Below are 24867 nucleotides of genomic sequence, written 5' to 3'. Positions count from 1 at the left end.
GGGCCGGGCGGGGGCGGGGCGGGGCGGGAGGTCGGGTTGGGGGCGACCTGTGCTCCCCGCCCCCTTCACACCTTTCCAAATGCGGCGCCTGCAGAGTCACCCGCGCTTCCTCTTTGCTCTCCGCCGGGGCGGGGCGGGGCGGGGCGGAGGAGGCGGGTCCAGGAAGAGGGCGGGTCCAGGAGGAGGGGTGGAACGGGGCGGGGCCTAGAAGAAGGCGGGGCCTACGGAGGTGACCCGGTGTCAACCGGCCACTTCTGGGAGGGGTCTTGTAAAGAAAACCACGCGGAACCAAACAAGTCGCTTTCCTCGCTGTTCTTCCCTCTTCCCAGAGGGCGGCCTTGTTGAAGCATTCTTAAAGTCATTCGAGTTCCAGCCAGATGAAGCAACCTCTGATCAGTTGGCATCTTCATATGCTATTAGCAGCCTTTATTTGCAACTATTTTCTACCCTTCCTTTAGGAAGACCACGTTCTCCCGATTGCCCACAATTTTTTTATTGTGGTAAAATACAATATCAAAGTTTACCATCTTAACCAGTTTTAAGTGTACAGTGTGGCATTAAGCACATTTCCCAATGTTGTGTATCCATCACCACCATCCATCTCCATAGCTTTTTCATCTCCTAAAACTGACACTCGGTACTCATCAAACAATAATTCCTCATCCCCCACCTACCCACAGTTTTACTTTCTGTCTCTGAATTTGAATACTCTAGGGACCCGTTAGAAGTGGAATCATACAATATTTTTTTGTGACTGCCATATGCCCTGAAGTTTCATCCCTGTTGCAGCTGGCATAATTTCCTTCCTTTTGAAGGCTGAATAATATTTCATTGTGTGTGTATACCACATTTTGTTTATCCATTCCTCTATCAATGGATGCCTCACAATTAACTGTTTTTTAAATTTTTATTTATTTGGCTGCGCCACGTCTTAGATGTGGCATATGGGATCTTTGTCGTGCCGTGCGGGAACTTTAGTTGTGGCATGTGAGATCTAGTTCCCTGACCAGGGATCCAACCCGGCCTCCTGCATTGGGAGTGCAGAGCCTTAGTTACTGAACCACCAGGGAAGTCCCACAATTAACTTTTTTTTTTAAAATTCTTCATTTTGAATAATATTTCATTGTGTGTGTATACCACATTTTGTTTATCCATTCCTCTATCAATGGATGCCTCACAATTAACTGTTTTTTAAATTTTTATTTATTTGGCTGCGCCACGTCTTAGATGTGGCATATGGGATCTTTGTCGTGCCGTGCGGGAACTTTAGTTGTGGCATGTGAGATCTAGTTCCCTGACCAGGGATCCAACCCGGCCTCCTGCATTGGGAGTGCAGAGCCTTAGTTACTGAACCACCAGGGAAGTCCCACAATTAACTTTTTTTTTTAAAACAGTTCTTCATTTATTTATATATATATATATATGTATATATATATATATATATATTTATTTATTTATTTAATTTGGCTGCGTTGGGTCTTTGTTGCTGAGTGGGGGCTTACTCTAGTTGCAGCCAGTGGGGGCTTCTCTTGTTGCGGAGCACAGGCTCTAGGTACATGGGCTTCAGTAGTTGTGGTATGCGGGCTCCGTAGTTGTGGCTTGTCCCACAATTAACTTTTAATATTGCTGAAATTTCTTCCCTCAAGGCTATCTGAACCCTGTGCTCTGTATCCTTTGAGAACCATTACTTCATTGAACAAATATGGCCGGCCTGCTGTGTGCCAGTCACTGGTCTGTGCTCTGAACGCCCCAGTGACCACGTTTGAAAGTCCTCTCTGGCCCCACTAGAAGGGACAAAGAGAAGGAAATGACTCACCAGGTAACAATGTTTCCATCAGGGCAAGGGTTAGGAAGAAAAATAAAGCAAGACCGGAGGATGGGAATGCTGGGAAATGGGAGGGGGGAATTCTCTAGAGAGCTGGCCCCGAGAAGAGACAGCGTGAAGGGGGAGGCAGGCCCCGTGGAACCTGACCGACCGTCTTCTGCCTCCAAGAGGCTGTGAGTTCGGGGGAGTTGCAGGCAGGTTCCTGGAAGAGGCCAGAAGTGGCCACACCAGGGTGCTGCATTTGAACTCTGCAAGCAGCTCTGTTACCTCCTCCCAATGCCACTGGGAGATGCTGTTTGGTGCCCACTCCCATCTTTGATTATGTGGATTGTTAGAAGAGTCTCCCTTAGGGGACTTCGCTAGAGGTCCAGTGGTTAAGACTGCTCTTCTGGGACTTCCCTGTGGCGCAGTGGTTAGAATCTGCCTGACAATGCAGGGGACATGGATTCGATCCCTGGGCCGGGAAGATCCGTGGAGCAACTCACCCCGTGCGCCACAACTACTGAGCCTGTGCTCTAGAGCCCGTGAGCCACAACTACTGAGCCCACGTACCACAACGACTGAAGCCCGTGCACCTAGAGCCCATGCTCTGCAACAAGAGAAGCCACTGCAATGAGAAGCCCGCACACCGCAATGAAGAGTAGCCCCTGCTGGCCACAACTAGAGAAAGCCTGCATGTAGCAACGAAGACCCAATGCAGCCAAAAATAAATCATAAATAAATGAATAAATATAAAAGACTCTGCTCTTCCACTGCAGAGGTCGCAGGTTCAATCCCTGGTCAGGGAACTAAGATCCTGAAAGCCATGCAGCCAAAAAAAAAAGGTCTCCCTTATTTACTGGAAAACAATCTGCCTCCCTAAAATCTCCCTTCTACAACTGTATAAAATGAGAATCCTCATTTTGGTATTTGACAGCTCTTCAGGTATTAGAAGAAACTTACTCCCTTGGAATCTGCTGTTGGAAGACAAACACGCCCAGTTCTTTAAGTGTTAACAGCCACAGGATTTCCAGACCCCATATGGCTTGGCCACTCTCCTTCAAATGCATGACAGTTAGACAGTATCCTTTTAAAAGTGACACTGAGGGACATCCCCTGTGGTCCAGTGGTAAAGAATCCACCTTCCGGGACTTCCCTGGTGGTCCAGTGGCTAAGACTCCGTGCTCCCAATGCAGGGGGCCTGGGTTCAATCCCTGGTCAGGGAACTAGATCCCACATGCTGCAACTAAGAGTTCGCATGCCACAACTAAGACCCGGCACAGGCAAATAAATACATAAATTAAAAAAAAAAAAAATCCACCTTCCAATGCAGGGGACGCAGGTTGGAACCCTGGTCGGGGAACTAAGATCCCACGTGCCATGAGGCAACTAAGCCAGCGTGCCACAACTACTGAGCCCAAGCACTCTGGAGCCTGCCCGTTACAACCAGAGAGAGAAAAACCCACACGCCACAAGTAGAGAGAAGCCCACACACCACAACGAAGAGCCCACATGCTACAACAAAAGATCCCACATGCTGCAATGAAGGTCCCATGTGCCGCAACTAAGACCTAATGCAGCTAAAAATAAATTTAAAATGTAAAAATTAAAAAAAAAAAGTGACACCAAGAACGGGACGCAATATTCTAAATGTGGCCTGCCTAGCACAGCATGGGGGCTTCTGTGGGCCTGCTCTTTTGTGCAGTTAATGTGGCCTAAACCTTAATTTGGTTTTTAACCAGGACCTTCAGTTATTATGAATGGCTCTTAAGCACAATAATTTGACGTGATCTCGGCTTGCAAAACTAACTTTTAAAAGAAAAAACTGCTACTTTTTTTGCAACATATTCTAATTGTAGAGAGTACAGAAAAATATTCATAACAAATCAAAACCTTCCACTGTCCAAATGTTGAGAGAGGGCTTCCCTGGTGGCGCAGTGGTTGGGGGTCCGCCTGCCGACGCGGGGGACGCGGGTTCATGCCCCGGTCCGGGAGCGTCTGGGCCCGTGAGCCATGGCTGCTGGGCCTGCGCGTCCGGAGCCTGTTCTCCATGGCGGGAGGGGCCGCAGCGGTGGGAGGCCCACGTACCGCAACAAAACCCACAAATGTTGAGAGAGAATCCTTGTTATTTTGGTCTGTTTTATCTCTGATGGTTCTCTCTGCATATCTGTGTGGTTTGGAGATTATAGCCTTTATGTGGTTTTGCATCCTTATTTTTTCACTCTATTAACAAACATTTCCCTTCTTATTATCATTATCTGTGATCCTCATAAAATAAACGCTGCAAAGATTTATATAAAAGGATGCTTGCTGTGGCATTATCTATGATGTTGAAAAATTAGACACAAGCTGTATTCATTCATTCAACAAACTTTCGCTGAGCTTCTATTTGCCAGACACTGTTCTCATTGCTGGAAATGTGGCAGCTAGTAAAACAGACAAAAATCCCACTGTTGTGGAGCGTTCATTAGTAAGCCAATAGTTCAATTCTCCTAGGTAATAGTTTAGTAAAACACCCCCATAGGCTGGAATTTATGCAGCACCCAAAATCATGTTTTTGAAATATTTAAAGGTATGAGAGGGACTTCCCTGGTGGTCCGGTGGTTAAAACTCCACACTTCCACTGCAGGGGGCACGTGTTCTCTTCCTGGTCGGGGAACTAAGATCCCAGATGCCGTGGGATCATGGCCGAAAGAAAGAAAGAAAGAAAGGAAAGAAAAGAAAAAAATAGGATACAAAGTTGTATGATGCTAGCTGATAAAAAACATTTACGGAGCAGACAATCTTCCACAAGCCACTAATCATTATGAGTAGAGAAAGGTACCTTTACAATAAAGACATGGATCAGACACTACCTTAACCAAGTCAGCATCTCCAAGTGTGGGACCAGCTGACATCCTATGCCCTTGGTGTGATGCTCAGTGTTGACACAGAAAACTGCATTTGGAAGTTCCAGCCAGAAAGGTTCAACCTGAATCGAATCATGAGCAATTCTTGACTGCCTTTCCTTTGTTTCTGCATTCATTCACTCCCATAATTAGTAACTGTTTGAATCTGCCCTTTGGAACTCAGGGAAGGTCTAGGAGGCTGAAGCCTTTTTCCTATAAATAAGAAACGGGGGACATGCAAAGGCTTTTGTACCCTAGAGGGCCCCACAGGGTCCTGCTCTATTTCAAGGACACCAGAAAGACCAAGAAGTAAATGCAGTGCCATGATCCTTGATTGGACTCTGGATGGAGGAAAAAGACATTATTGGGGGGCTTCCCTGGTGGCGCAGTGGTTAAGAATCCACCTGTTAATGCAGGGGACGTGGGTTCAAGCCCTGGTCTGGGAAGATCCCACATGCCGCAGAGCAACTAAGCCCGTGCGCCACAACTACTGGAGCCTGCGCACCTAGAGCCCGTGCTCCACAACAAGAGAAGCCACCGCAACGAGAAGCCTGCGCACTGCAACGAAGAGTAGCCCCTGCTGGCTGCAACTAGAGAAAGCCCGTGCGCAGCAATGAAGACCCAACACAGCCAAAAATAAATAAATAAATAAATTTTTAAAAAGAGAGAAAAGGGTAAAAAAAAAAAAAAAAAAGACATTATTGGGACACTTAGGGAAATTTGAATAAGGACCAGAGATGAGATAATAGCATTGAATGGATATGAAATTCCCCGAGAGTGATGGCTGCATTGTGGGCTTGGAAAATGCCTTTCTTCTTAGGAGACTGTCAAGGAGGAGTATTTAAGATTGAAGGGTCATGAGGTCAGCAACTAAGCTCACATGATTAAACCAAAACAACTAAGTGTGTGTAGATAGAAATAAAGGAATGTGTCAAAGCGTTAGCTGGGAAATCTAAAAAAAGTATTTTTAAAGGCATTAAAAAAAGATAGGAAGGAATGAGCCAAACTGTGAGTAAGGATGAATGCATTATTTGTAGATTTGGTAAAAACTATTTAAAATTCTTTAAAATACTCTTGATGACTGCCTAATTTATTTGATAGGTGCTTCATGAATTTCCTTATAGGAAATAGGAAACTGAAACCAATCAAGCAGGGTAGAGCACCAATATCGTGTTTTGTTTTGTTTTGTTTTGTTTTGTTTCTTTGCGGTACGTGGGCCTCTCACTGTTGTGGCCTCTCCCGTTGCGGAGCACAGGCTCTGGATGCGCAGGCTCAGCGGCCATGGCTCACGGGCCCAGCCGCTCTGCGGCACGTGGGATCTTCCCGGACCGGGGCACGAACCCGCGTCCCCTGCATCGGCAGGCGGACTCTCAACCACTGCGCCCCCAGGGAAGCCCCAATATCGTGTTTTGAGAGTTCTGACTCATCGGGTGAGGGGGGACCACAGCTAGGAGATATGTCAGACTCTGCACGTAAGCAGATAGGTTAGGGCGTCCCAGAGAAAGAGAACCAGGCATGGCTTTCTTGACATAAGAGAAGACGTTTTTGGCCTAAGCCATTTTGTGATCTAAGCCAGACCAGAATGCTTGGTCTTGAACAGGTCTCAGTAATTAAAAATCTTAAGGATAGTGAGGGAGTGTAGGAACAAGGGAGAAGCAATCAAGAAACAATAGTTCAGTGATAAAAAACAGAGTCCTAGTTCCTCCTCAAGGAATATATATGTGGGGCTACATCTCACAGGCCTACGAGGCCTGTACCTGTTCAGCTTCAAGACCTGAGAAAGAGCCCAGAGTCAGCCACAGAGACATCAATGGTTTAATGGATGGGGGAGCTTACAGTTCTAGAGCAAGGTCCTGGAGCGACTCCAGCCTGGGCGTGCTGGACTTGGCGGAAGTCGACGCTCTGGAGGTGGAAGGGGGGTGGTGGGGGAGGTTGCCAGTTACAGGGGGAATTGATGAGTCAGATTGGCTCATCGGTTACCAGGGAAACCCGCAGAGGGGCACGCCCCTCACCGCCCCTTTGATAAGAACAATCATTAGCTGGGGTTTGGAGCAAGTAGGAAGGCCAGTCCTGTGAGCAGCATGTAGGTGAAGCAGGCACTGGTCGAGCAGGGCATGGACAGAGAGCAAGAGAACAGCCACCTTGAGTGACCTGACCGTACACAGTTTCTCCCTGAAGAGCAAACCTGCGGAAGTTTTAAGCTAAGAGTACATGCATGTTCATGTAGCGGCTTGGGTAGTGGAGAGAGTCCAAGCTTTACTTGATTGAAGTCACGAGGGTCAGAAGACGTCAACATCATCATTAACCTTAGGTTCCTGTTGACCTAGTGGTTGAGCACCTGAGGGGGGCTTAAATTCTGCAGAATGGCTCAAGAAAGTGCTTCAGGCCAGTCTTTACCAAAGAAGCAGAACTGGGAGTCTGGATAACAGGTGATTTGTTATCTTTGCTATTGTTACTTCTCTTGCCTGATAAGTTTGATCTTTTTTTCCCTTAAGATCATTGTTACTGAGAACTGTTTAATTTTATTGGATTATAGTTGATTTACAATGCTGTGTTAGTTTCAGGTGTACAGCAAAGAGATTCAGTTATACACATACATATACTCATTCTTTTTCAGATTCTTTTCTCATATAGGTTATCACAGAATGTTGAGTACAGTTCCCTGTGCTATACAGTAGGTCCTTGTTGGTTTCCAATCGTTATGTTGTACACTTGAAACTAATATGTTATATGTCAAAGATATCAATTAAAAAAAGGGTCAAGAGGGAGTTGAGGTCCTGGGGGGAGGTGATGGGGCTGCGGGGAAGGGGTCTGCCCTGGTGGGAGTGAGGCCCTGGGGGAGGCGAGGGCGTGGGGGAGGGTAGACTACAGTGCAGGGGTGAAGTCCTGGGGGTGAGGCCACGCGGCGAGGGGCAGAGCAGCCCTGCTGGAGGGGACCTGGACCCCATTCCTTTCAGGATGCCATGAGCTGGGTGTGGCAGCTGGGACTCCCAGGGGACAAGAGCTGGGGGAAATCTGAGAGTTGTGGTTAGCTTTGTAGTCCGGTCCCAGGTGAATACTACCCTACTGGGCAGCTCACTGCCCCACCTAATTGAGGGCAGAAATAGGTTTGACACTGATTCCAACTCCACTTCCATTGGAGATAAAATCACCCCAGTGGGTGGACACTTGACACATCAAGAGTGAACTATGGGTAAGGCCTCAGCCCCACCTGTGCCTCACCCCGAGCCCCTCCTCTCCCCCTAGCACCCCCCAGGCCCACCTGTCCTGGGGGCCGCTCCCGGGAACAGGGACGCGGCAGGCTGACCCTCTTCCTACACTTTCACAGGTGCGGGTGTCAGATGGGCCCCCCCCTTTTTTTTTTGCGGTACGCGGGCCTCTCACCGTTGTGGCCTCTCCCGTTGTGGAGCACAGGCTCCGGACGCGCAGGCTCAGCGGCCATGGCTCACGGGCCCAGCCGCTCCGCGGCACGTGTGATCTTCCCGGACCGGGGCACGAACCCGCGTGCCCTGCATCGGCAGGCGGACTCTCAACCACTGCGCCACCAGGGAAGCCCAGATGGGCCTTTAATATCCAGAAAGGCCAGGAATCCACGTCAAGTGGCCCAGGAACTCTCGTGCACACACGCACACACACATGCACGTGCACACACTGACATGCACACACATGCACACACTCACACACTGGTCCGGGTCCTCTGGAAGTCTAAGCATACAGGCTGCTGTCCTAGACTGTGAGGCTTCTTCCTTCTCACCATTGCTCTTTTCATTTTAGGAAAGGGGTGACTGAGAACCATAACAGAACAGAGCTGACTAGAGAAGCGTTTGTCTGGCGGGTGGCCCAGCGTGGCCTGATTGCCCCTCATCTGCAGACCCACGCAGAGCTGTGGGAGTGGGAGAGACCTGAGTCCCTCACCCTGTCCCTTGCCTCGGCTCCTGCAGATGGACCAGTGGTGGTGGCTCCTGGGAGCCCTGGACTCCCTCAGGTACCCCACCAGGAAGTGCCCAGACCCCCTTGGGCTCTTGGCTCCCCTGTACCCACCGACCAGATTAGAAGCAGCAAGAGGTGAGGGCGAACTTCCATCTCGTGTCTCACCCCGATGTGCTCTGCCTCGGGGTAAGAGCGGAACCCTAACTCACCACACTGAGTGCAGGATGGGGACAGCTGCCCCCTTAGAGCACCAGGATTCTCTCCAGGGAAAGGGGCTCCTGACTCCTTTTTTGCCTCTTAGCTCTAATCTGCCTGGCTGACCGCATCAGACACGGGGACAGGGTGCTGGTTTTGGAGCACACACAGAAGCACAGGGGCAGGTGACAGCTCTTCCCCTTCCACTACCTGCCCAAGGCATGCCAGGCCCAGAAGACTCTCGGGCAAGCCACAGGACAAAATGAAGATATTCTGAAAATGCTTCAAGGACAAAGGACCCAGGTGTGGCCCAAAGGATGGGGTGAATGGCAGGGGGCCCCACTGCTGGAGGGTACCCCCATGTCCACACCCAGGCCTTTCCCTGAGCTCTTTTTCAGTGCCGGGACCTCTCCACCCCCCAGAAAACCAAGGCTGGCGTACTGTGGGCTGAAGGCAGTGGGGCTCTCGTCAAGAGGGGACACGGACTCATAAGGGCTCAGCTGGCATGGCTGGCTCCCCTCCAGAGGTCCAATGAGCTGCTTGGGCTTCTGGAGGCTGCTAACAACGTCCCAGGGCGAGCCCACCATGCACACTGGCTGAAGCACAGACTGCAGAGTACTTTTTTAGGTGGAGTGTTGGGGGACCTGGGAGCAGGGGACACTCAGAAACCAGGGTGTGTCCAACACAGTCTGCAACAATGATGACGGCGAGGCCAGGCCAGAGGGAGGACGGGCGCTGCCACCCCTGTGCTGCCCTGCGGGCACGCAGGCCCTGCAGCGAGGAGGGGCTGCTTCCCAGGCAGGGCGGAAACGCCTAGGGCGGAGCAGAAAGAATGACACCACACAGGCCCAAGGATAACTTAGTTTATGGGTCAAGCCAAATGCAATGCAAAGTTGTTTTCGTTATTTTTTTTTTTTAACCAAAATAAATAAATCAGATCTGTCCCTGTGACAGGTCAGGGGAGCTGGCCCCCGGCCTAGTGCTGCCCCTCACTCCTGGCCCTCCTCTCCCCTTCGGACCAGCTTTGGCACAGCAGAGAGGATGCTTCGGAGTCTACATCGTGTAGAAGGAAAGAGGAAAGGAGGTGGAACTGGAGGTTAAGGGAGGGCAGGACCCAGATGAGCAGCCTGCGCCCCGGCCCGAGAGCCCCGAGTGGCGCTTCCTGCCACGCACACCCCACGGGCCCGGGTGCCACCCAGCTCCAGGCGGGTGGAGTGTGCACGGCCCCTGTGCACGGCCGGGACCCTCTGGAGGGGAGGAAGGGGACGCTGAGGAGAGCAGACCCGCCCTCTCTGTGCAGGTCAGTCTCGGGCCGTCTCCCACCAGCCAGCCCGCGGCAGTGCCCTCTGCTCATTGCACGGCGAGGGTCCTGACAGAGCCCTCCCACCCCACAAAGCCTCTGACCGTGGTGGCTCCTCCAAGGGGTCTGGGGCTCAGCCTGAGGAGAGGAAGCCACCCTGCTGGGTGACAGGGACCGCCAGCACAAGGGTGTGCCACATGAGGCGGGCCCTGGGGGTGATCCGGGGGTGAGGGCAGATGTGACCCTCCCAGGACTCCTGCAGGGGCTGCCTCTCCTCCCCCTGCTCTCCACTGCCTCCATGAAGGCTGCTCAGCTGGACAGAAGTCACAGAGCCTGGGGAGCACCTGGCCTGGGGGCAGCCGAGCACGTGGGGGAGCAGCTCAATTCCTAAGTGAGCGAGGAGGGGGCGTGTGTGGTACAGGGACGGGCAGAGGCGCGGGCAGCGCGGAGCACTATTCTGTAGTGGAGAAGCAAGGGGCGGTCGTGAGGCGGAGCCCAGGCAGCATCTATGAGAACTTCTTGAAGGCGTCCAGGTCGAAGGCCGTGTCCAGGAGGCGCTGCAGCTCCGTGAGGTGGGTCTTCTTGTTGCCGGTGGCTGGAGCCGCCGCTGGGTCCCGGCCGGCATACCTGAGGGGAGCGACAGTGCGCGGTGACAGCGGAGGCCCCCGAGGAGCCATTGCCCTCCCCAGGCCCCAGCCGACTGCCCGCGGCCTTACCACACAGGCTTGGCGCGGTTTATGGTGGTCCGCAGCCTGGGCTTCACGTAGTCGTAGTAGCCTTGGTTCTTGTGCTCCTCCTGGCACCAGGCCAGCTCGGCGCTGGGGTACTTCTGCACCTCCTGCAGCAGGAGGTCGAAGGGGAAGGGCGACAGCTGCGGAGAGAGAGAGGAGCTCTTGTCAGGAGAAGGTGCTCAGAGTACTGGGCGAGGCTGGTGTCCTAGAGGGGCTGGCGTCCCAGGTGAGGAGCTCAGTGACCCCTAAAGGATGTTCTGGAAACTCTGGGAAAGCTCTGGGGCCCAGACACCCAGAGGAGGAACGCCAGGACTGGCCTGGGCACCACCTGCCCTCACCTGCTCGATCCTCGTGATGGCCACTTGCTCTGCCATATCCCGCGCTTTGCGCTCTCGGGTAAGATCATAGTACACTTTTCCGGTACAGAAGAGAAGTCTCTTGACGTTTTCTGGGTTTTGGGCTGCAGGGCCATCTTCTGGGATCACCCGCTGGAAGTGGGTACCTACAAGAGAATCCTCACAGCTGGAGGTTTGCTCAGGACCTGGCTGAGGGTGTCCAGGGCCCTCCCTCCACGAGGTGGGGCTGTGCCACAACTGACACCAGAACATTTAGTTTCTGAGGGTCAGGGCTCTCCCCCTCTTGCCAGCCTGTGATGCTCTTGCATTAATCCACACTGAGAGAGCCTAACAGGCACAGCAGGCAAGGCCAGCCTTGGAGAGCAAGGGATATCGGTTCATTCTTCAGAACGACCTATCTCAAGACTTCAGGGACAACTAGGTCTAGAAGACCATCCCATGACCACTCTGCTCAGACTCCTCATAAATTTACAAATACTAAAACTTGCCACACTGGAAACTAGAGCAAATACTCAGATGCTCACGGCCAGGACCATTCCCCTGCGAACAAGGCCAACTTCAGGAAGCTGCATTCAGAATGAGGGGTTCCCTTAGTGACACATAAGCAACACACAACATGCTCACATTCAGGTACACACGCAAATGCTAGGATTAGAAGGAAACTACCTTCACATGAGAAAAGCCAGATATGAGAATCCCATCGTAAACATCATACTCAATGGTGAAAGCCTGAAAGCATTTTCCTAAGACACAAACAAGGCAAGGATGTCCGTTCTCACCACTTCTATTCAACATAGCACTGGAATTTCTAGCCAGAGCAATTAGGCAAAAAAAAAAAAAAAAAAGAACTAAGAAGTATCTAAGTTGGAAAGGAACAAATAAAATTATCTGTTTGTTTTACATGTAGAAAACCCTAAAGATTCCACATACAAAAAAACCCTGTTAGAACTAATAAATGAATTCAGCAAAGTTACAGGACAGAAAATCAACACTCAGAATTCAGTTGTATTTCTATGAACAATCCAAAAGTTAAGAAAAAAAAATCCCGTTCAAAACAGCATCAAATAAATAAAATTACTTAGGAATAAACTTAACCAAGAAAATGGAAGACTTATACACTGAAAACTACAGAACATTACAGAGAGAAATTAAAGAAGATACCAATAAATGGAAAGTCATCCATGTTCATGGATTGGGAGACTTAATATTGCCATGATGTTAACATTATCAAAGCAATCTACAGATTCAACGCAATCCTTACCAAAATCCCAATGACAGGGACTTCCCTGGTGGCGCAGTGGTTAAGACTCCGCCTGCCAATGCAAGGGACGTGGGTTCGAGCCCTGGTCTGGGAAGATCCCACATGCTGTGGAGCAACTAAGCCTGTGAGCCACAACTACTGAGCCTGCGCTCTAGAGCCCGAGAGCCACAACTACCGAGCCCGCGTGCTGCAACTATGGAAGCCCGTGCTCCTAGAGCCCGGGCTCTGCAACAAGAGAAGCCACCGCAATGAGAAGCCCGCTCAGCACGACGAAGAGTAGCCCCCGCTCGCTGCAATTAGAGAACGCCTGAGTGCAGCAACAGAGACCCAACACAGCCTAAATAAATAATACATCTTAAAAAAAAAAATCCCAATGACATTTTTTGCAGAAATACAAAAGTCCACCCTAAAATTCATGGAATCCCAAAGGACCCTGAATAGCCAAAACTCTCTTGAAAAAAGAAAAACAAAGCTGGAGGACTCATGCTTCCTGATTTCAAAACTTACTACAAAGCTACAATATCAAAGTGGTACTGGCATAAAGACATATATAGACCAATGGAAGAGAACAGAGAGACCAGAAATGAACCTTCACGTATATGGTCAAATGACTTTGACAAAGGAACCAAGACTATTCAATGGGGAAAGGAGAGTCTCTTCAACAAATGGTGCTGGGAAAACTGGATAAACACATGCAAATGAAGCTGGACCCTTAACACCATACAGACACACTAACCTAAAATGGATTAAAGACTAAACACAAGACTGAAATTATAAAACTTAGAAGAAAACATGTGGAGATTGGTTCAAGATGGCGGAGTAGAAGGACGTGTGCTCACTCCCTCTTGTGAGAGCACCGGAATCACAACTAACTGCTGAACAATCATCAACAGAAAGACAGTGGAACTCACCAAAAAAGACAGCCCATATCCAGGGACAAAGGAGAAGCCGCAAAGAGATGGCAGGAGGGGCGCAATCACAATAAAATCAAATCCCACAACCGCTGGGTAGGTGACTCACAAACTGGAGAACAATTATACCACAGAAGTCCATCCACTGGAGTGAAGGTTCTGAGCCCCACATCAGGCTTCCCAACCTGGGGGTCCGGCAACGGGAGGAGGAATTCCTAGAGAATCAGACTTTGAAGGCTAGTGGGATTTGACTGCAGGACTTTGACAGGACTCGGGGAAACAGAGACTCCACTCTTGGAGGGCACACACAAAGTAGTGTGTGCATAAGGACCCAGGGGAAGGAGCAGTGACCCAGCCCCACCCACCAGCAGACAAGCGGATTAAAGTTTCACTGAGTCTTCCCACCAGAACAACACCCAGCTCTACCCACCACGAGTCCCTCCCATTGGGAAACTTGCACAAGCCTCTTAGATAGCTTCATCCACCAGAGGGCAGACAGCAGAAGCAAGAAGAACCACAGTTCTGCAGCCTGTGGAACGAAAACCACATTCACAGAAAGACAGACAAGATGAAAAGGCAGAGGGCTATGTACCCGATGAAGGAACAAGATAAAACCCCAGAAAAACAACTAAATGAAGTGGAGACAGGCAACCTTCCAGAAAAAGAATTCAGAATAATGATAGTGAAGATGATCCAGGACCTCGGAAAAAGAATGCAGGCAAAGACTGAGAAGATGCAAGAAATGTTTAACAAAGACCTAGAAGAATTAAAGAACAAATAAACAGAGATGAACAATACAATAACTGAAATGAAAAATGCACTAGAAGGAATCAGTAGCAGAATAACTGAGGCAGAAGAACGGATAAGTGACCTAGAAGACAGAATGGTGGAATTCACTGCCACAGAACAGAATAAAGAAAAAAGAATGAAAAGAAATGAAGACAGCCTAAGAGACCTCTGGGACAACATTAAACACAACAACATTCACATTATAGGGGTCCCAGTAAGAGAGAGAAAAAGGACCCGAGAAAATATTTGAAGAGATTATAGTCAAAAACTTCCCTAACATGGGAAAGGAAATAGCCCCCCAAGTCCAGGAAGCACAGAGAGTCCCATACAGGATAAACCCAAGGAGAAACACGCCAAGACACATAGTAATCAAATTGAGAAAAATTAAAGACAAAGAAAAATTATTGAAAGCAACAAGGGAAAACGACAAAAAACATACAAGGGAACTCCCATAGGGTTAACAGCTGATTTCTCAGCAGAAACTCTACAAGCCAGGAGGGAGTGGCATGATATATTTAAAGTGATGAAAGGGAAGAACCTACAACCAATATTACTCTACCCAGCAAGGATCTCATTCAGATTCAACGGAGAAATCAAAAGCTTTACAGACAAGCAAAAGCTAAGAGAATTCAGCACCAACAAACCAGCTCTACAACAAATGCTAAAGGAACTTCTCTGAGTGGGAAACACAAGAGAAGAAAAGGACCTACAAAAATAAACCCATAACAATTAGGAAAATGGTAATAGGAACATACATATTGATAATTACCTTACACATGAATGGATTAAATACTCCAACCAAAAGACACAGGCTTTTAGACATATGCTGTGTAAAAGAGACCCACTTCAGACCTAGGGACACATACAGACTGAAAGTGAGGGGATGGAAAAAGATATTCCATGCAAAGGTAAATCAAAGAAAGCCAGAGTAGCAATACTCATATCAGATAAAATAGACTTTAAAATAAAGAATGTTACAAGAGACAAGGAAGGACACTACATAATGATCAAGGGATCAATCCAAGAAGAAGATACAACAATTATAAATATATATGCACCCAACATAGGAGCACCTCAATACATAAGGCAACTGCTAACAGCTATAAAAGAGGAAATAGACAGTAACACAATAATAGTGGGGGACTTTAACACCTCAGTTACGCCAATGGACAGATCATCCAGACAGAAAATTAATAAGGAAACACAAGCTTTAAATGACACAGTAGACCAGATAGATTAATTGATATTTATAGGACATTCCATCCAAAAACAGCAGATTACACTTTCTTCTCAAGTGCACATGGAACATTCTCCAGGGCAGATCACATCTTGGGTCACAAATCAAGCCTCAGGAAATTTAGGAAAACTGAAATCATATCAAGCTCTTTTCCAACCACAATGCTATGAGGTTAGAAATCAATTACAGGGAAAAAAATGTAAAAAACACAAACACATGGAGGCTAAACAATACATTACTAAATAACCAAGAGATCACTGAAGAAATCCAAGAGGAAATCAAAAAATACCTAGAGACAGGGCTCCCCTGGTGGCGCAGTGCTTGATAGTCCGCCTGCCGATGCAGGAGACGCGGGTTCGTGCCCCGTTTCGAGAAGATCCCACATGCCGCGGAGCGGCTGGGCCCGTGAGCCATGGCCGCTGAGCCTGCGCGTCCGGAGCCTGTGCTCCGCAAATGGGAGAGGCCACAACAGTGAGAGGCCCGCATAACGCAAGAAAAAAAAAAAAAAATACCTAGAGACAAATTACAATGAAAACATGACGATCCAAATCCTATGGGATGCAGCAAAAGTGGTTCTAAGAGGGAAGTTTATAGCAATACAAGCCTACCTCAAGAAACAAGAAAAATCTCAAGTAAACAATCTAACCTTACACCTAAAGGAACTAGAGAAAGAAGAACAAACAAAACCCAAAGTTAGTAGAAGGAAAGAAATCATCAAGATCAGAGCAGAAATAAATGAAATAGAAACAAAGAAAACAACAGCAAAGATCAATAAAACTAAAAGCTGGTTCTTTGAGAAGATAAACAAAATTGATAAGCCATTAGCCAGACTCATCAAGAAAAAGAGGGGGAGGACTCAAATCAATAAAATTAGAAATGAAAAAGGAGAAGTTACAACGGACACTGCAGAAATACAAAGCATCCTAAGAGACTCCTACAAGCAACTCTATGCCAATAAAATGGACAACCTGGAAGAAATGGACAAACTCTTAGAAAGGTATAACCTTGCAAGACTGAACCAGGAAGAAACAGAAAATATGAACAGACCAATCACAAGTAATGAAATTGAAACCTTGATTGAAAATCTTCCAACAAACAAAAGTCCAGGACCAGATGGCTTCACAGGTGAATTCTATCAAACACTTAGAGTAGAGCTAACACCCATTCTTCTCAAACTCTTCCAAAAAACTGCAGAGGAAGGGACACTCCCAAACTCATTCTGTGAGGCCACCATCACCGTGATACCAAAACGAGACAAATATACTACAAAAAAAGAAAATTTCAGACCAATATCACTGATGAATATAGATGCAAAAATCCTCAACAAAATACTCGCAAGCAGAATCCACCAACACATTAAAAGGATCACATACCATGATCAAGTGGGATTTACCCCAGGGATGCAAGGATTCTTCAATATACACAAATCAATCAACGTGGTACACCATATTAACAAACTGAAGAATAAAAACCATATGATCATCTCAATAGATGCAGAAAAAAGCTTTTGACAAAATTCAACACCCACTTATGATAAAAACTCTCCAGAAAGTGGGCATAGAGGGAACCTACCTCAACATAATAAAGGCCATATACGACAAACCCACAGCTAACATCATTCTCAATGGTGAAAAACTGAAAGCATTTCCTCTAAGATCAGGAACAAGACAAGGTTGCCCACTCTCACCACTACTATTCAACATGGTTTTGGAAGTCCTAGCCACGGCAATCAGAGAAAAAAGAGAAATAAAAGGAATCCAAATTGGAAAAGAAGAAGTAAAACTGTCACTGTAGATGACATGATACTATACACAGAGAATCCTAAAGATGCCACCAGAAAACTACTAGAGCTAATCAATGAATTTGGTAAAGTTGCAGGATACAAAATTAATGCACAGAAATCTCTTGCATTCCTATACACTAACAATGAAAGATCAGAAAGAGACATTACGAAAACGATCCCATTCACCATTGCAACAAAAAGAATAAAATACCTAGGAATAAACCTACCTAAGGAGGCAAAAGACCTGTACTCAGAAACTTGTAAGACGCTGATGAAAGAAATCAAAGAGGACACAAAAAGATGGAGAGATATACCATGTTCTTGGATTGGAAGAATCAATATTGTGAAAATGTCTATACTACCCAAAGCAATCTACAGATTCAATGCAATCCCTATCAAATTACCAACGGCATGTTTTACAGAACTAGAAAACATGCGGCAAAAGCTTCATGATGTTGGGACTTCCCTGGTGGCACAGCGGTTAAGAATCTGCCTGCCAATGCAGGTGACAGGGGTTCGATCCCCGGTCCGGAAGATCCCACATGCTGCGGACCAACTAAGCCCATGTGCCACACTACTGAGCCTGTGCTCTAGAGCTCGTGCGCTACAACTATTAAGCCCATGCGCCACAACTACTGAAGCCCATGTGCCTAGAGCCCGTGCTCCACAACAAGAGAAGCCACCGCAATGAGAAGCCCGCGCACCACAATGAAGAGTAGCCCCGGCTCGCTGCAACTAGAGAAAGCCTGCGCGCAGCAATGAAGACCCAATGCAGCCAAAAATAAATAAATAAATAAATTTATTAAAAAAAAAAAAAAGCTTCACGACATTGAATTTGGCAGTGATTTCTTAGATGTGACTCCAAAGGCACAGACAACAACAAAAAGAAGAGAAAAAGTGGACTCCATGAAAATTTAAAAATTTTGTGCATCCAAAGACAACACACAGGGACTTCCCTGGTGGTCCAGTGGTTAAGACTCCACACTCCCAATGCATGGGGCACGGGTTTGATCCCTGGTTGGGGAACCAGGATTCCACATGCCGTGTGGGGCAGCAAACAAACAAACAAACAGACAAACAGGCCTGGAAAAAAAAAGACTACACACAGATGGAAGAAAATAGTTGCAAGTCACATATCTGATAAGGCATCAATATCTAATAAACAGAGAGAAATCTTACAACCCAACAAAAAAAAAACAACCCAATTAAAAAATGGGCAAGGACTTGATTAAACATTTTTCCAAAGATAACATCCAGATGGCCAATAAGCACATGAAAAGATGCTCAACATCACTAATCATTAGGTTAACAAACATCAAAATTGCCATGAGACATTACTTCTTGGTCACTAGGATGTGGCTATTATGAAACAAAAACAAAAGCCAAGAAAACAGAAACAGAAAACAGTAGTGTTGGCAAGAATGCAGAGAAACTGGAATGCTTGCGTATTGCTGGGAACCACTATGGAAAACGGTATGGTATGCCTGAAGAATTACCATATGACCCAGCAATCTGCTTCTTGGTATATACCCAAAGGAATTGAAAGCAGGGTCTTGAAGAGAGATTTGTATACCCATGTTCATAGCAGCATTATCCCCAATGGCTAAAATGTGGAGGTAACCCAAGTGAACACTGACAGATGAACAGATAAGCAAAAAGTGGTATATAAATACAACAGAACATTATTCAGCCTTAGAAACGAAGGAAATTCTGACACCTGCTACAACATGGATGAACCTTGAGGATACTGTGCTGAGTGAAATAAGCCCATCACATAAAGACACATACTGTATGAGCCCACTCACATGCAGCTCCTAGAGCAGCCAAACCCCCAGAGACAGAAAGCAGAACGTTCGGTGCTAGGGGCTGGGGAAGGAGTGGTGATCGGGGAGTTCTTCAATGGGTGCAGAGTTTCAGTTTGGGAAGATGAAAAAAGTTCTGGAGATGGACGGGGTTGATGGTTGCACAATGACGTGAATGTGTTTATTAATGCCACTGAACTTTACACTTAAAAATGGCTAAGATGGTAAATTTTATATTATGTATATTTCACCATAATAAAAAAAAAATGGGGAAAAAAACAAAGAAGGGGTTTACCTTGACTGAAGATTAAAGGGGGCTCCATGGCTGGGAGCAAGTGGGCTCCCTTGGCCCTGTAAGCCCGGGGTTGTGCGGGGCCACTGTGTGCTGTGTCAGCCACCTGATGGCTGCTGTCCGGGGGGAAATCTCAGTGCTGTGGGTCTCACTTCACACCACTGAGCTGCCATGTTACGTGGCAGCCCCTACCCACCAGTGCTTCTCCTCTGTCCCTGGAGGTGAGCTGCCATCAGCCCCCCAGGAGCAGTGCCCAGGCAGCAGCGTGAACTCTAACCTCAGACTCACTTCACTGCCTCTGAAAGAGTCCTGCAGGGGTGCACCCAGGCAGAGGTCACAGACCCCAGTGGGACGCGAGACATGCTGTTTGACCAATTTGCACATGAGCTCTGACATCCAGGCTGTCGTGTTCAGTGGTCTTTACCCAACAACCCAAAAGTGTGGCAAGGACCAGAGTGAGAATGACAAGTATAAGCCCCCCACAGAGTAGCAGTGAAGACCCCCTCCAAATGCCCACCCCCCTCAAGCCTACCTGGAAGCATCTCATCAAAGCCGGATCTGGCCTCAGGGTGCCGCAGCAGGGACTTGGGGGTGAAGATGATTAACTGAAACACAGAAGCACAGGCTCAGGTTCTAAGGATTCCAGAATGAGGGCCGACAGCAAGGGGCTGCCCAGGCCTCGCCTTCAGAACAGGCATCTCATGCTGCCCTCCCAGCTCTACGGTCAGGTCAGGGGGCTCCGCAGGGTAGAGGTGAAGGGAAGGAAAACAGAATGATGCAGTTTCCCCTTGTCCCCTCTCCTCCGCCCTGAGACACTGGGCATCCACTCCTCCAGGGTCTGTCCCAGCCTGCTCGGAGCCCTGGGTGCCCCCTACCCTATACCTGGGGAAGACCCCTAAGCCTTTCCTGGACGTCCTTGCCTGTGGCCAGGGCTGTCCTGTCCCATGGGCCTGCCTGGCCCTGCACTGTGGCCGGCAGCAGCAGGGGGCATTCTCCCCTTGGACCCTTCCCTCACACTCCTACTCACCCTTCCACACCTCACCAAGGAGACTGCTTCCTGGGGGCTCAGCTCTCCTCCAAGCTCAACGCACCATCTACGACCACCCGCCCACAAGTCCATCCTCCCAATGGGCTGGGGCCCTGGAGTTCTCAGGCCAGGCCTCTCTGAGCTGGGACACCCCCAACTGACCGGCTTCCGGAAGGGCAGGAGAATCTGGCGACGCAGCACATGGAAGAAGTTGCCAGGGGTGGAGCAGTTGACGACAACCCAGTTGCAATCATACAGCTGATTTATGTCAAAGTTGGCTTCCTTAAGGTCCTGGAGCAGGGAGGGAAAGGGCCAGAGGCCAGGCGGCACTGAGCACCCCGTTGCAGGGGGCATCAAGGCAGAGGGCCTCACGGCCGCAGCCTTAGGGTGCCACAGCTCCTCCAGAGATGCACACACAGGGGGCACTGACGAGAGCTCAGCCAGCCAGCCCCACGCTCTGAATGGGATTCTCAGTCCCACGTAATCCCTATTTCTCTGAAAACTACTGCCTGGCCTGGGACAGACACAGATTCTACCTAAAACCAGTCCTGACGTTCCTTAGAAACAGAACCACCCAAATTTCCATTTAGCTCTTAAAATTTCACTAGAATCACCCCAGAGTTCTTTCCTCTAAACTGTTTGCCTGAATCAAAATACAGGCAGTATCACTCCTAGAAGCTTCTGCTGTAGCTTTCAGCGCCTCTGCTTTCTACAGCAGCAGGGACGACAGGAGGCAGCCCGGCACTGTCTTCTGTGCTCTAAGAAGGCCTCTCACTTTGTGGAGACAGCAGGCTCGGGGCCCACCTGCGACTCCCGAGAGGCACAGAGCAGTCGTGCCTTCAGAGTTGCCCACAGACGCCCAGGTGCGCCACTCACCGGCAGGACGTCTGGGTCGTCATTGCACATCTGCAGGAACCGCTCCGGCCTGGCGGAGGAATGTTCCGGACCCTGGAACCAGACACACAAGTTACAGATCAGGAGCTTCCCCCATGCTGACCGTTGCATTCAGTACATCTCTTCCTCAGCCAACTTGCTCATTTTGGTCTGAAAAACACCAAACTGTCTCTTTACTGCTGGCAGTTTAATTCCTTCTCCTCCTGCACATGGAGCGTGGAGGGGGTGTTTCCACATCAGGACAGGGCCCAGCACTCCTGGTTCCTCCTGGTTTCCAAACCCGGTTCTTAAGCAAGCCCCCCACAGGGCCTGGCGGAGGAGGAGGGAAGAGAACAGGGAACACCGGAGCCTGGGAGGTCCCCGTCCACACTGCCACTTCTCATCAGTAACGGAGCAGGACCTGCCTCTTGCCTTCCAAGGGAGGTGGGGAACACCAGCAGAGCCCGTACGGTGCCAATTTCGGGGTCAGGGTCCTAGGCAGGACCTTCCCACGTTCTAGGTCTACCGGGAAGGGGTGGGGGGCCTCACCATGCCCTCCATGCCGTGGGGCAGCAGCAGCACGATGCCGTTCTGCCGCACCCACTTGGCTTGTCCCGGGCAGATGAACTGGTCGATGATGCACTGGGCCGTGTTGTGGAAGTCACCAAACTGGGCCTCCCAGAGGACCAGGGCATTAGGACTGGCCATGGCAAAACCCAGCTCAAAGCCTGCAGGGCAGGAGGGAGGGAAAAGACCGGACAGGAGTTAGCTGGTGGGTGGGAAGGGGGCTGCGGGGCGGGGGTGGGGAGAGTGGGGCGGAGGGGAGGAGGGGGAAGGGGTGGCAGGGGAAGCAGCGGGGAGGCGGCAGGGAGGCAGGCCTCGCAGGCTGGGGTGCTCACCCAGGACCCCGTACTCGGACAGCGAGCTGTTGCACACGGTGTAGGGGGCCTGGTTGGGCCAGAGGTGGTTCATGGGGATGCAGGTTCTCTTGTCCACATTCTGGTCGTGCAGCACGTGGTGGCGATGGCTGAGGGAGAACAGCACAGATTAGCGGCAGAAGCCAGCCCCGTGCACTGCCGTGGGAGCACAAAGCCCTGTTCTTAACAGAAGCATCTAATCAGAGCAGGGAAAGGGTGCTTCTGGGTCTGAGCAACGGGATCTAATGATTTTCCCCTGGCAGGGATTTTCTTCTGGGAGAGGAACTCCAGAGCCCTTCCTTTCCATCTCCCATGCTTTGAAGGGCCCACAAGAGCACCGAGACCATTACCTAAAAGTGCCCCGCTCCACGTCCTGGCCGCTCAGCCGGATATGGATGCCCTCTTTCAGGAGGGAGCCGAAAGCCATGTACTCTGCCAGAGCCCAGTCCACCGTCCTGTTCTTCACCAGCTCCCCACGGGTCTTCAGGATCCGGCTCAGCCCTGCAGAGACAGCGTGCTCACCAGCTGCCCGGCACACCCTCTCGGGACAAGAGCTGAGCTTCCTTCGGCCCCAGCTTTTGGGAGTCCTGACTCACCGGGAGAGTGGGGAAGGGAGCTGAGTGGAGACCAGGCCAGAGCGGCCGTGACATCCCGTCCCCTCCTCCACTGCTCCGCTGGCTGAGGACCTCACCGGGGCAGGGGTGAGGTGAGGCGAGGGCTTCCCTCATCCAGCCACCCCGGCCTTGAACGAAGCAGGGACCTAAGGTGGGCGAGGACTGGTCTCATGCTGGGACACAGCTGGCACTGGACTCGGCCCAACGCTTCCAAAGGTCCGGGTGAGGCCCTTACCTCCATGAATGGTGAAGTTCTCCACAGGCACAGAGCTGGCCACGTTCCCAATGTGTGTGAGAATATCCTCCGTCAGGCCCGTGGAGGGGCAGGTCATGCTCCTGGGCTGCCCGTCCAGGGTGAAGAAGCCTGGCGGGGAAGGGGCAAGCTGACACACAGGTGCCACTCCTCAAGGAGCCGTGAACACGCGAGATGCTGTGGAACGGTGGCCAGGACCGAGAGCCGAAGTCAGGGGTCCGAGTCCAGGGCCCACAGGGTGTTGTGGAGCGGGGAGGGGGCTCACTGGTGGCGTTCCTCACTCACCAGGCCAGGGGGAGTCCAGCCAGTGCTTGATGTGCAAGATCTTCTCGTCCTTGGACCTGGTGAAGGCCTCCTCACAGATCTTGTCATACTTGGAGATCTCCTCCTGGAGGGTCGGGCCCGACACAGCCGTCAGGGCCGCTCTGCACAGGGCACGCCAGCCACACGGCCAGTGCGCACCTGCACTTCCTGAGTGCAGAGTCCCTCAGACTCCACCGGCCTCCAGGCCTTCTCCTCCCAACACGCATCACCCCTGAGGTCTGTGGGATGCTTCCGTTTTATTGTTTTCATTCCCGTAGCTGCTTCTCCACAGCTGCTGGCTGCAGATCCTGCTCTAAGTTGGAGCCCTGTCCCCGCCCACCCTCTCACCATATTCTTTCGGATGAGTTCTCATGGCTCCGAGCACAGCCCCTGAATACGCAGCCCTGCTCCATTTCTCCGTCACCCTGCACGGGCCTTCGCACTCATAACCAGCCAGAACTGACCAGGTCACAGCAGGCCCTTTACGAGCTGGATCCCTCATCAGCCTCTCGCCCTCTCACCCCAGTGCACTGGACTCTGGAAGCCAAGGAGGCCACTGCCTTGTGCCAAAGTGCTCTCAGGTCCCACCTCCCTCACGCAACTCCTCAGTAGCCTGGACTCTCCAAGAAGTTATGCACCGAAATGCTATAGTTGTAAATATTTCACGTGTTCTCACTTGGATCCTAATTACTCTGCAAAAGCGAGCATTTGCCCTGTGGTGGGCCTTCTCTATCCCTCCCTGGCTCTGGAAAGGCCCACTGGGACCAGAGCCGGGGACGCACCTCATACTCAGGCTGGTTGACCACGCCCTGCGATACCAGCACCTCGGCATACTTCTGCAGCACGGGCTTCTGCTTGCGGATCTGCTTGTACATGAGCGGCTGTGTGAACATGGGCTCGTCCATCTCGTTGTGGCCATTGCGTCGGTAACACACCTGAACACAGCCAGGAGACGCCAGCATCACGGACCATGTTGGCCGGGACCCAGGACCCACGAGGACCTGCCCCCATTTCTCCTATGTGACACCTCAGTTTACCTCTTCTAGAATTAGGGTCCTGTCTCTCTCTCCTTCACTCGCTAGAATTGTGTTGACTGTCACATGAGATGAAACGAGAGTGACCTGGGGCTATCTCGGGACAGGATTCCAACTACCTTCTTCCCCAGGTCAGGTCACCCAGGCCGAAGATGCAGGAGCCCTCAGGAGGGGCAGTGAGGAGCCCTGACCCCTCTCTTCAGGACACGGGCTAAGGTCACTCACCAGGTCCACCACCACGTCCTTGTGGAAGGTGCTTCTCCACTCGGCTGCCACCTTGCACACATACATGACTGCCTCCGGGTCATCCGCATTCACGTGGAAAATGGGGGCATTCACGACTCGGGCCACATCGGTGGGGTAGGGTGAGGAGCGGGCCATGCGTGGGTCGGTGGTGAAGCCGATCTGCAAGGGACAGGCAGCTTGGCTAGGGGGCTTGGGCATGCTGCTGAGCATGGGCAGGGCAGAGGTGGGGCGGGGCAGAGCAGGCCCACCCTCCAGGCCAATGGCAGGGTGGAACCAGGACAGGGGGTGGAGCTGAGGGCGGGGCAGGATAAGAGGACAGGG

The 24867-nt window shown here is 50.3% G+C and overlaps 1 protein-coding gene across 6 annotated transcripts in view; it reads right to left on the bottom strand.

Moving 5' to 3' along the window:
* Positions 1-10359: 10359 nt before the first annotated feature.
* Positions 10360-24867, bottom strand: part of OGDH (oxoglutarate dehydrogenase) — a 77948-nt gene continuing 63440 nt past the window's right edge. For 3 of the 6 annotated variants that reach the window (XM_007447009.1, XM_007447013.1, XM_007447012.1), the window contains 13 exons: positions 24526-24705; positions 24049-24201; positions 23249-23351; positions 22946-23074; positions 22447-22597; positions 22079-22206; positions 21729-21907; positions 21183-21254; positions 20469-20597; positions 19812-19884; positions 11187-11350; positions 10834-10988; positions 10624-10744 (listed from right to left, as the gene is read on the bottom strand). In XM_007447009.1, coding sequence (XP_007447071.1) covers positions 10624-10744; positions 10834-10988; positions 11187-11350; positions 19812-19884; positions 20469-20597; positions 21183-21254; positions 21729-21907; positions 22079-22206; positions 22447-22597; positions 22946-23074; positions 23249-23351; positions 24049-24201; positions 24526-24705 — 1737 coding nt within the window. Of the gene's footprint in view, positions 10745-10833; positions 10989-11186; positions 11351-19811; positions 19885-20468; positions 20598-21182; positions 21255-21728; positions 21908-22078; positions 22207-22446; positions 22598-22945; positions 23075-23248; positions 23352-24048; positions 24202-24525; positions 24706-24867 lie in introns of all 6 variants that reach the window. The other 3 variants (XM_007447010.1, XM_007447008.1, XM_007447011.1) reach the window with 3 other exon arrangements.

This window comes from Lipotes vexillifer, unplaced genomic scaffold (genome assembly GCF_000442215.2).
Source record: "Lipotes vexillifer unplaced genomic scaffold, Lipotes_vexillifer_v1.1 scaffold1359, whole genome shotgun sequence".
In the NCBI taxonomy this organism is placed as follows: Eukaryota; Metazoa; Chordata; class Mammalia; order Artiodactyla; family Lipotidae; genus Lipotes; species Lipotes vexillifer.
The sequence above is the reverse complement of the archived record's forward strand: the minus strand, read 5'-3'. Positions and strand labels throughout refer to the sequence as shown.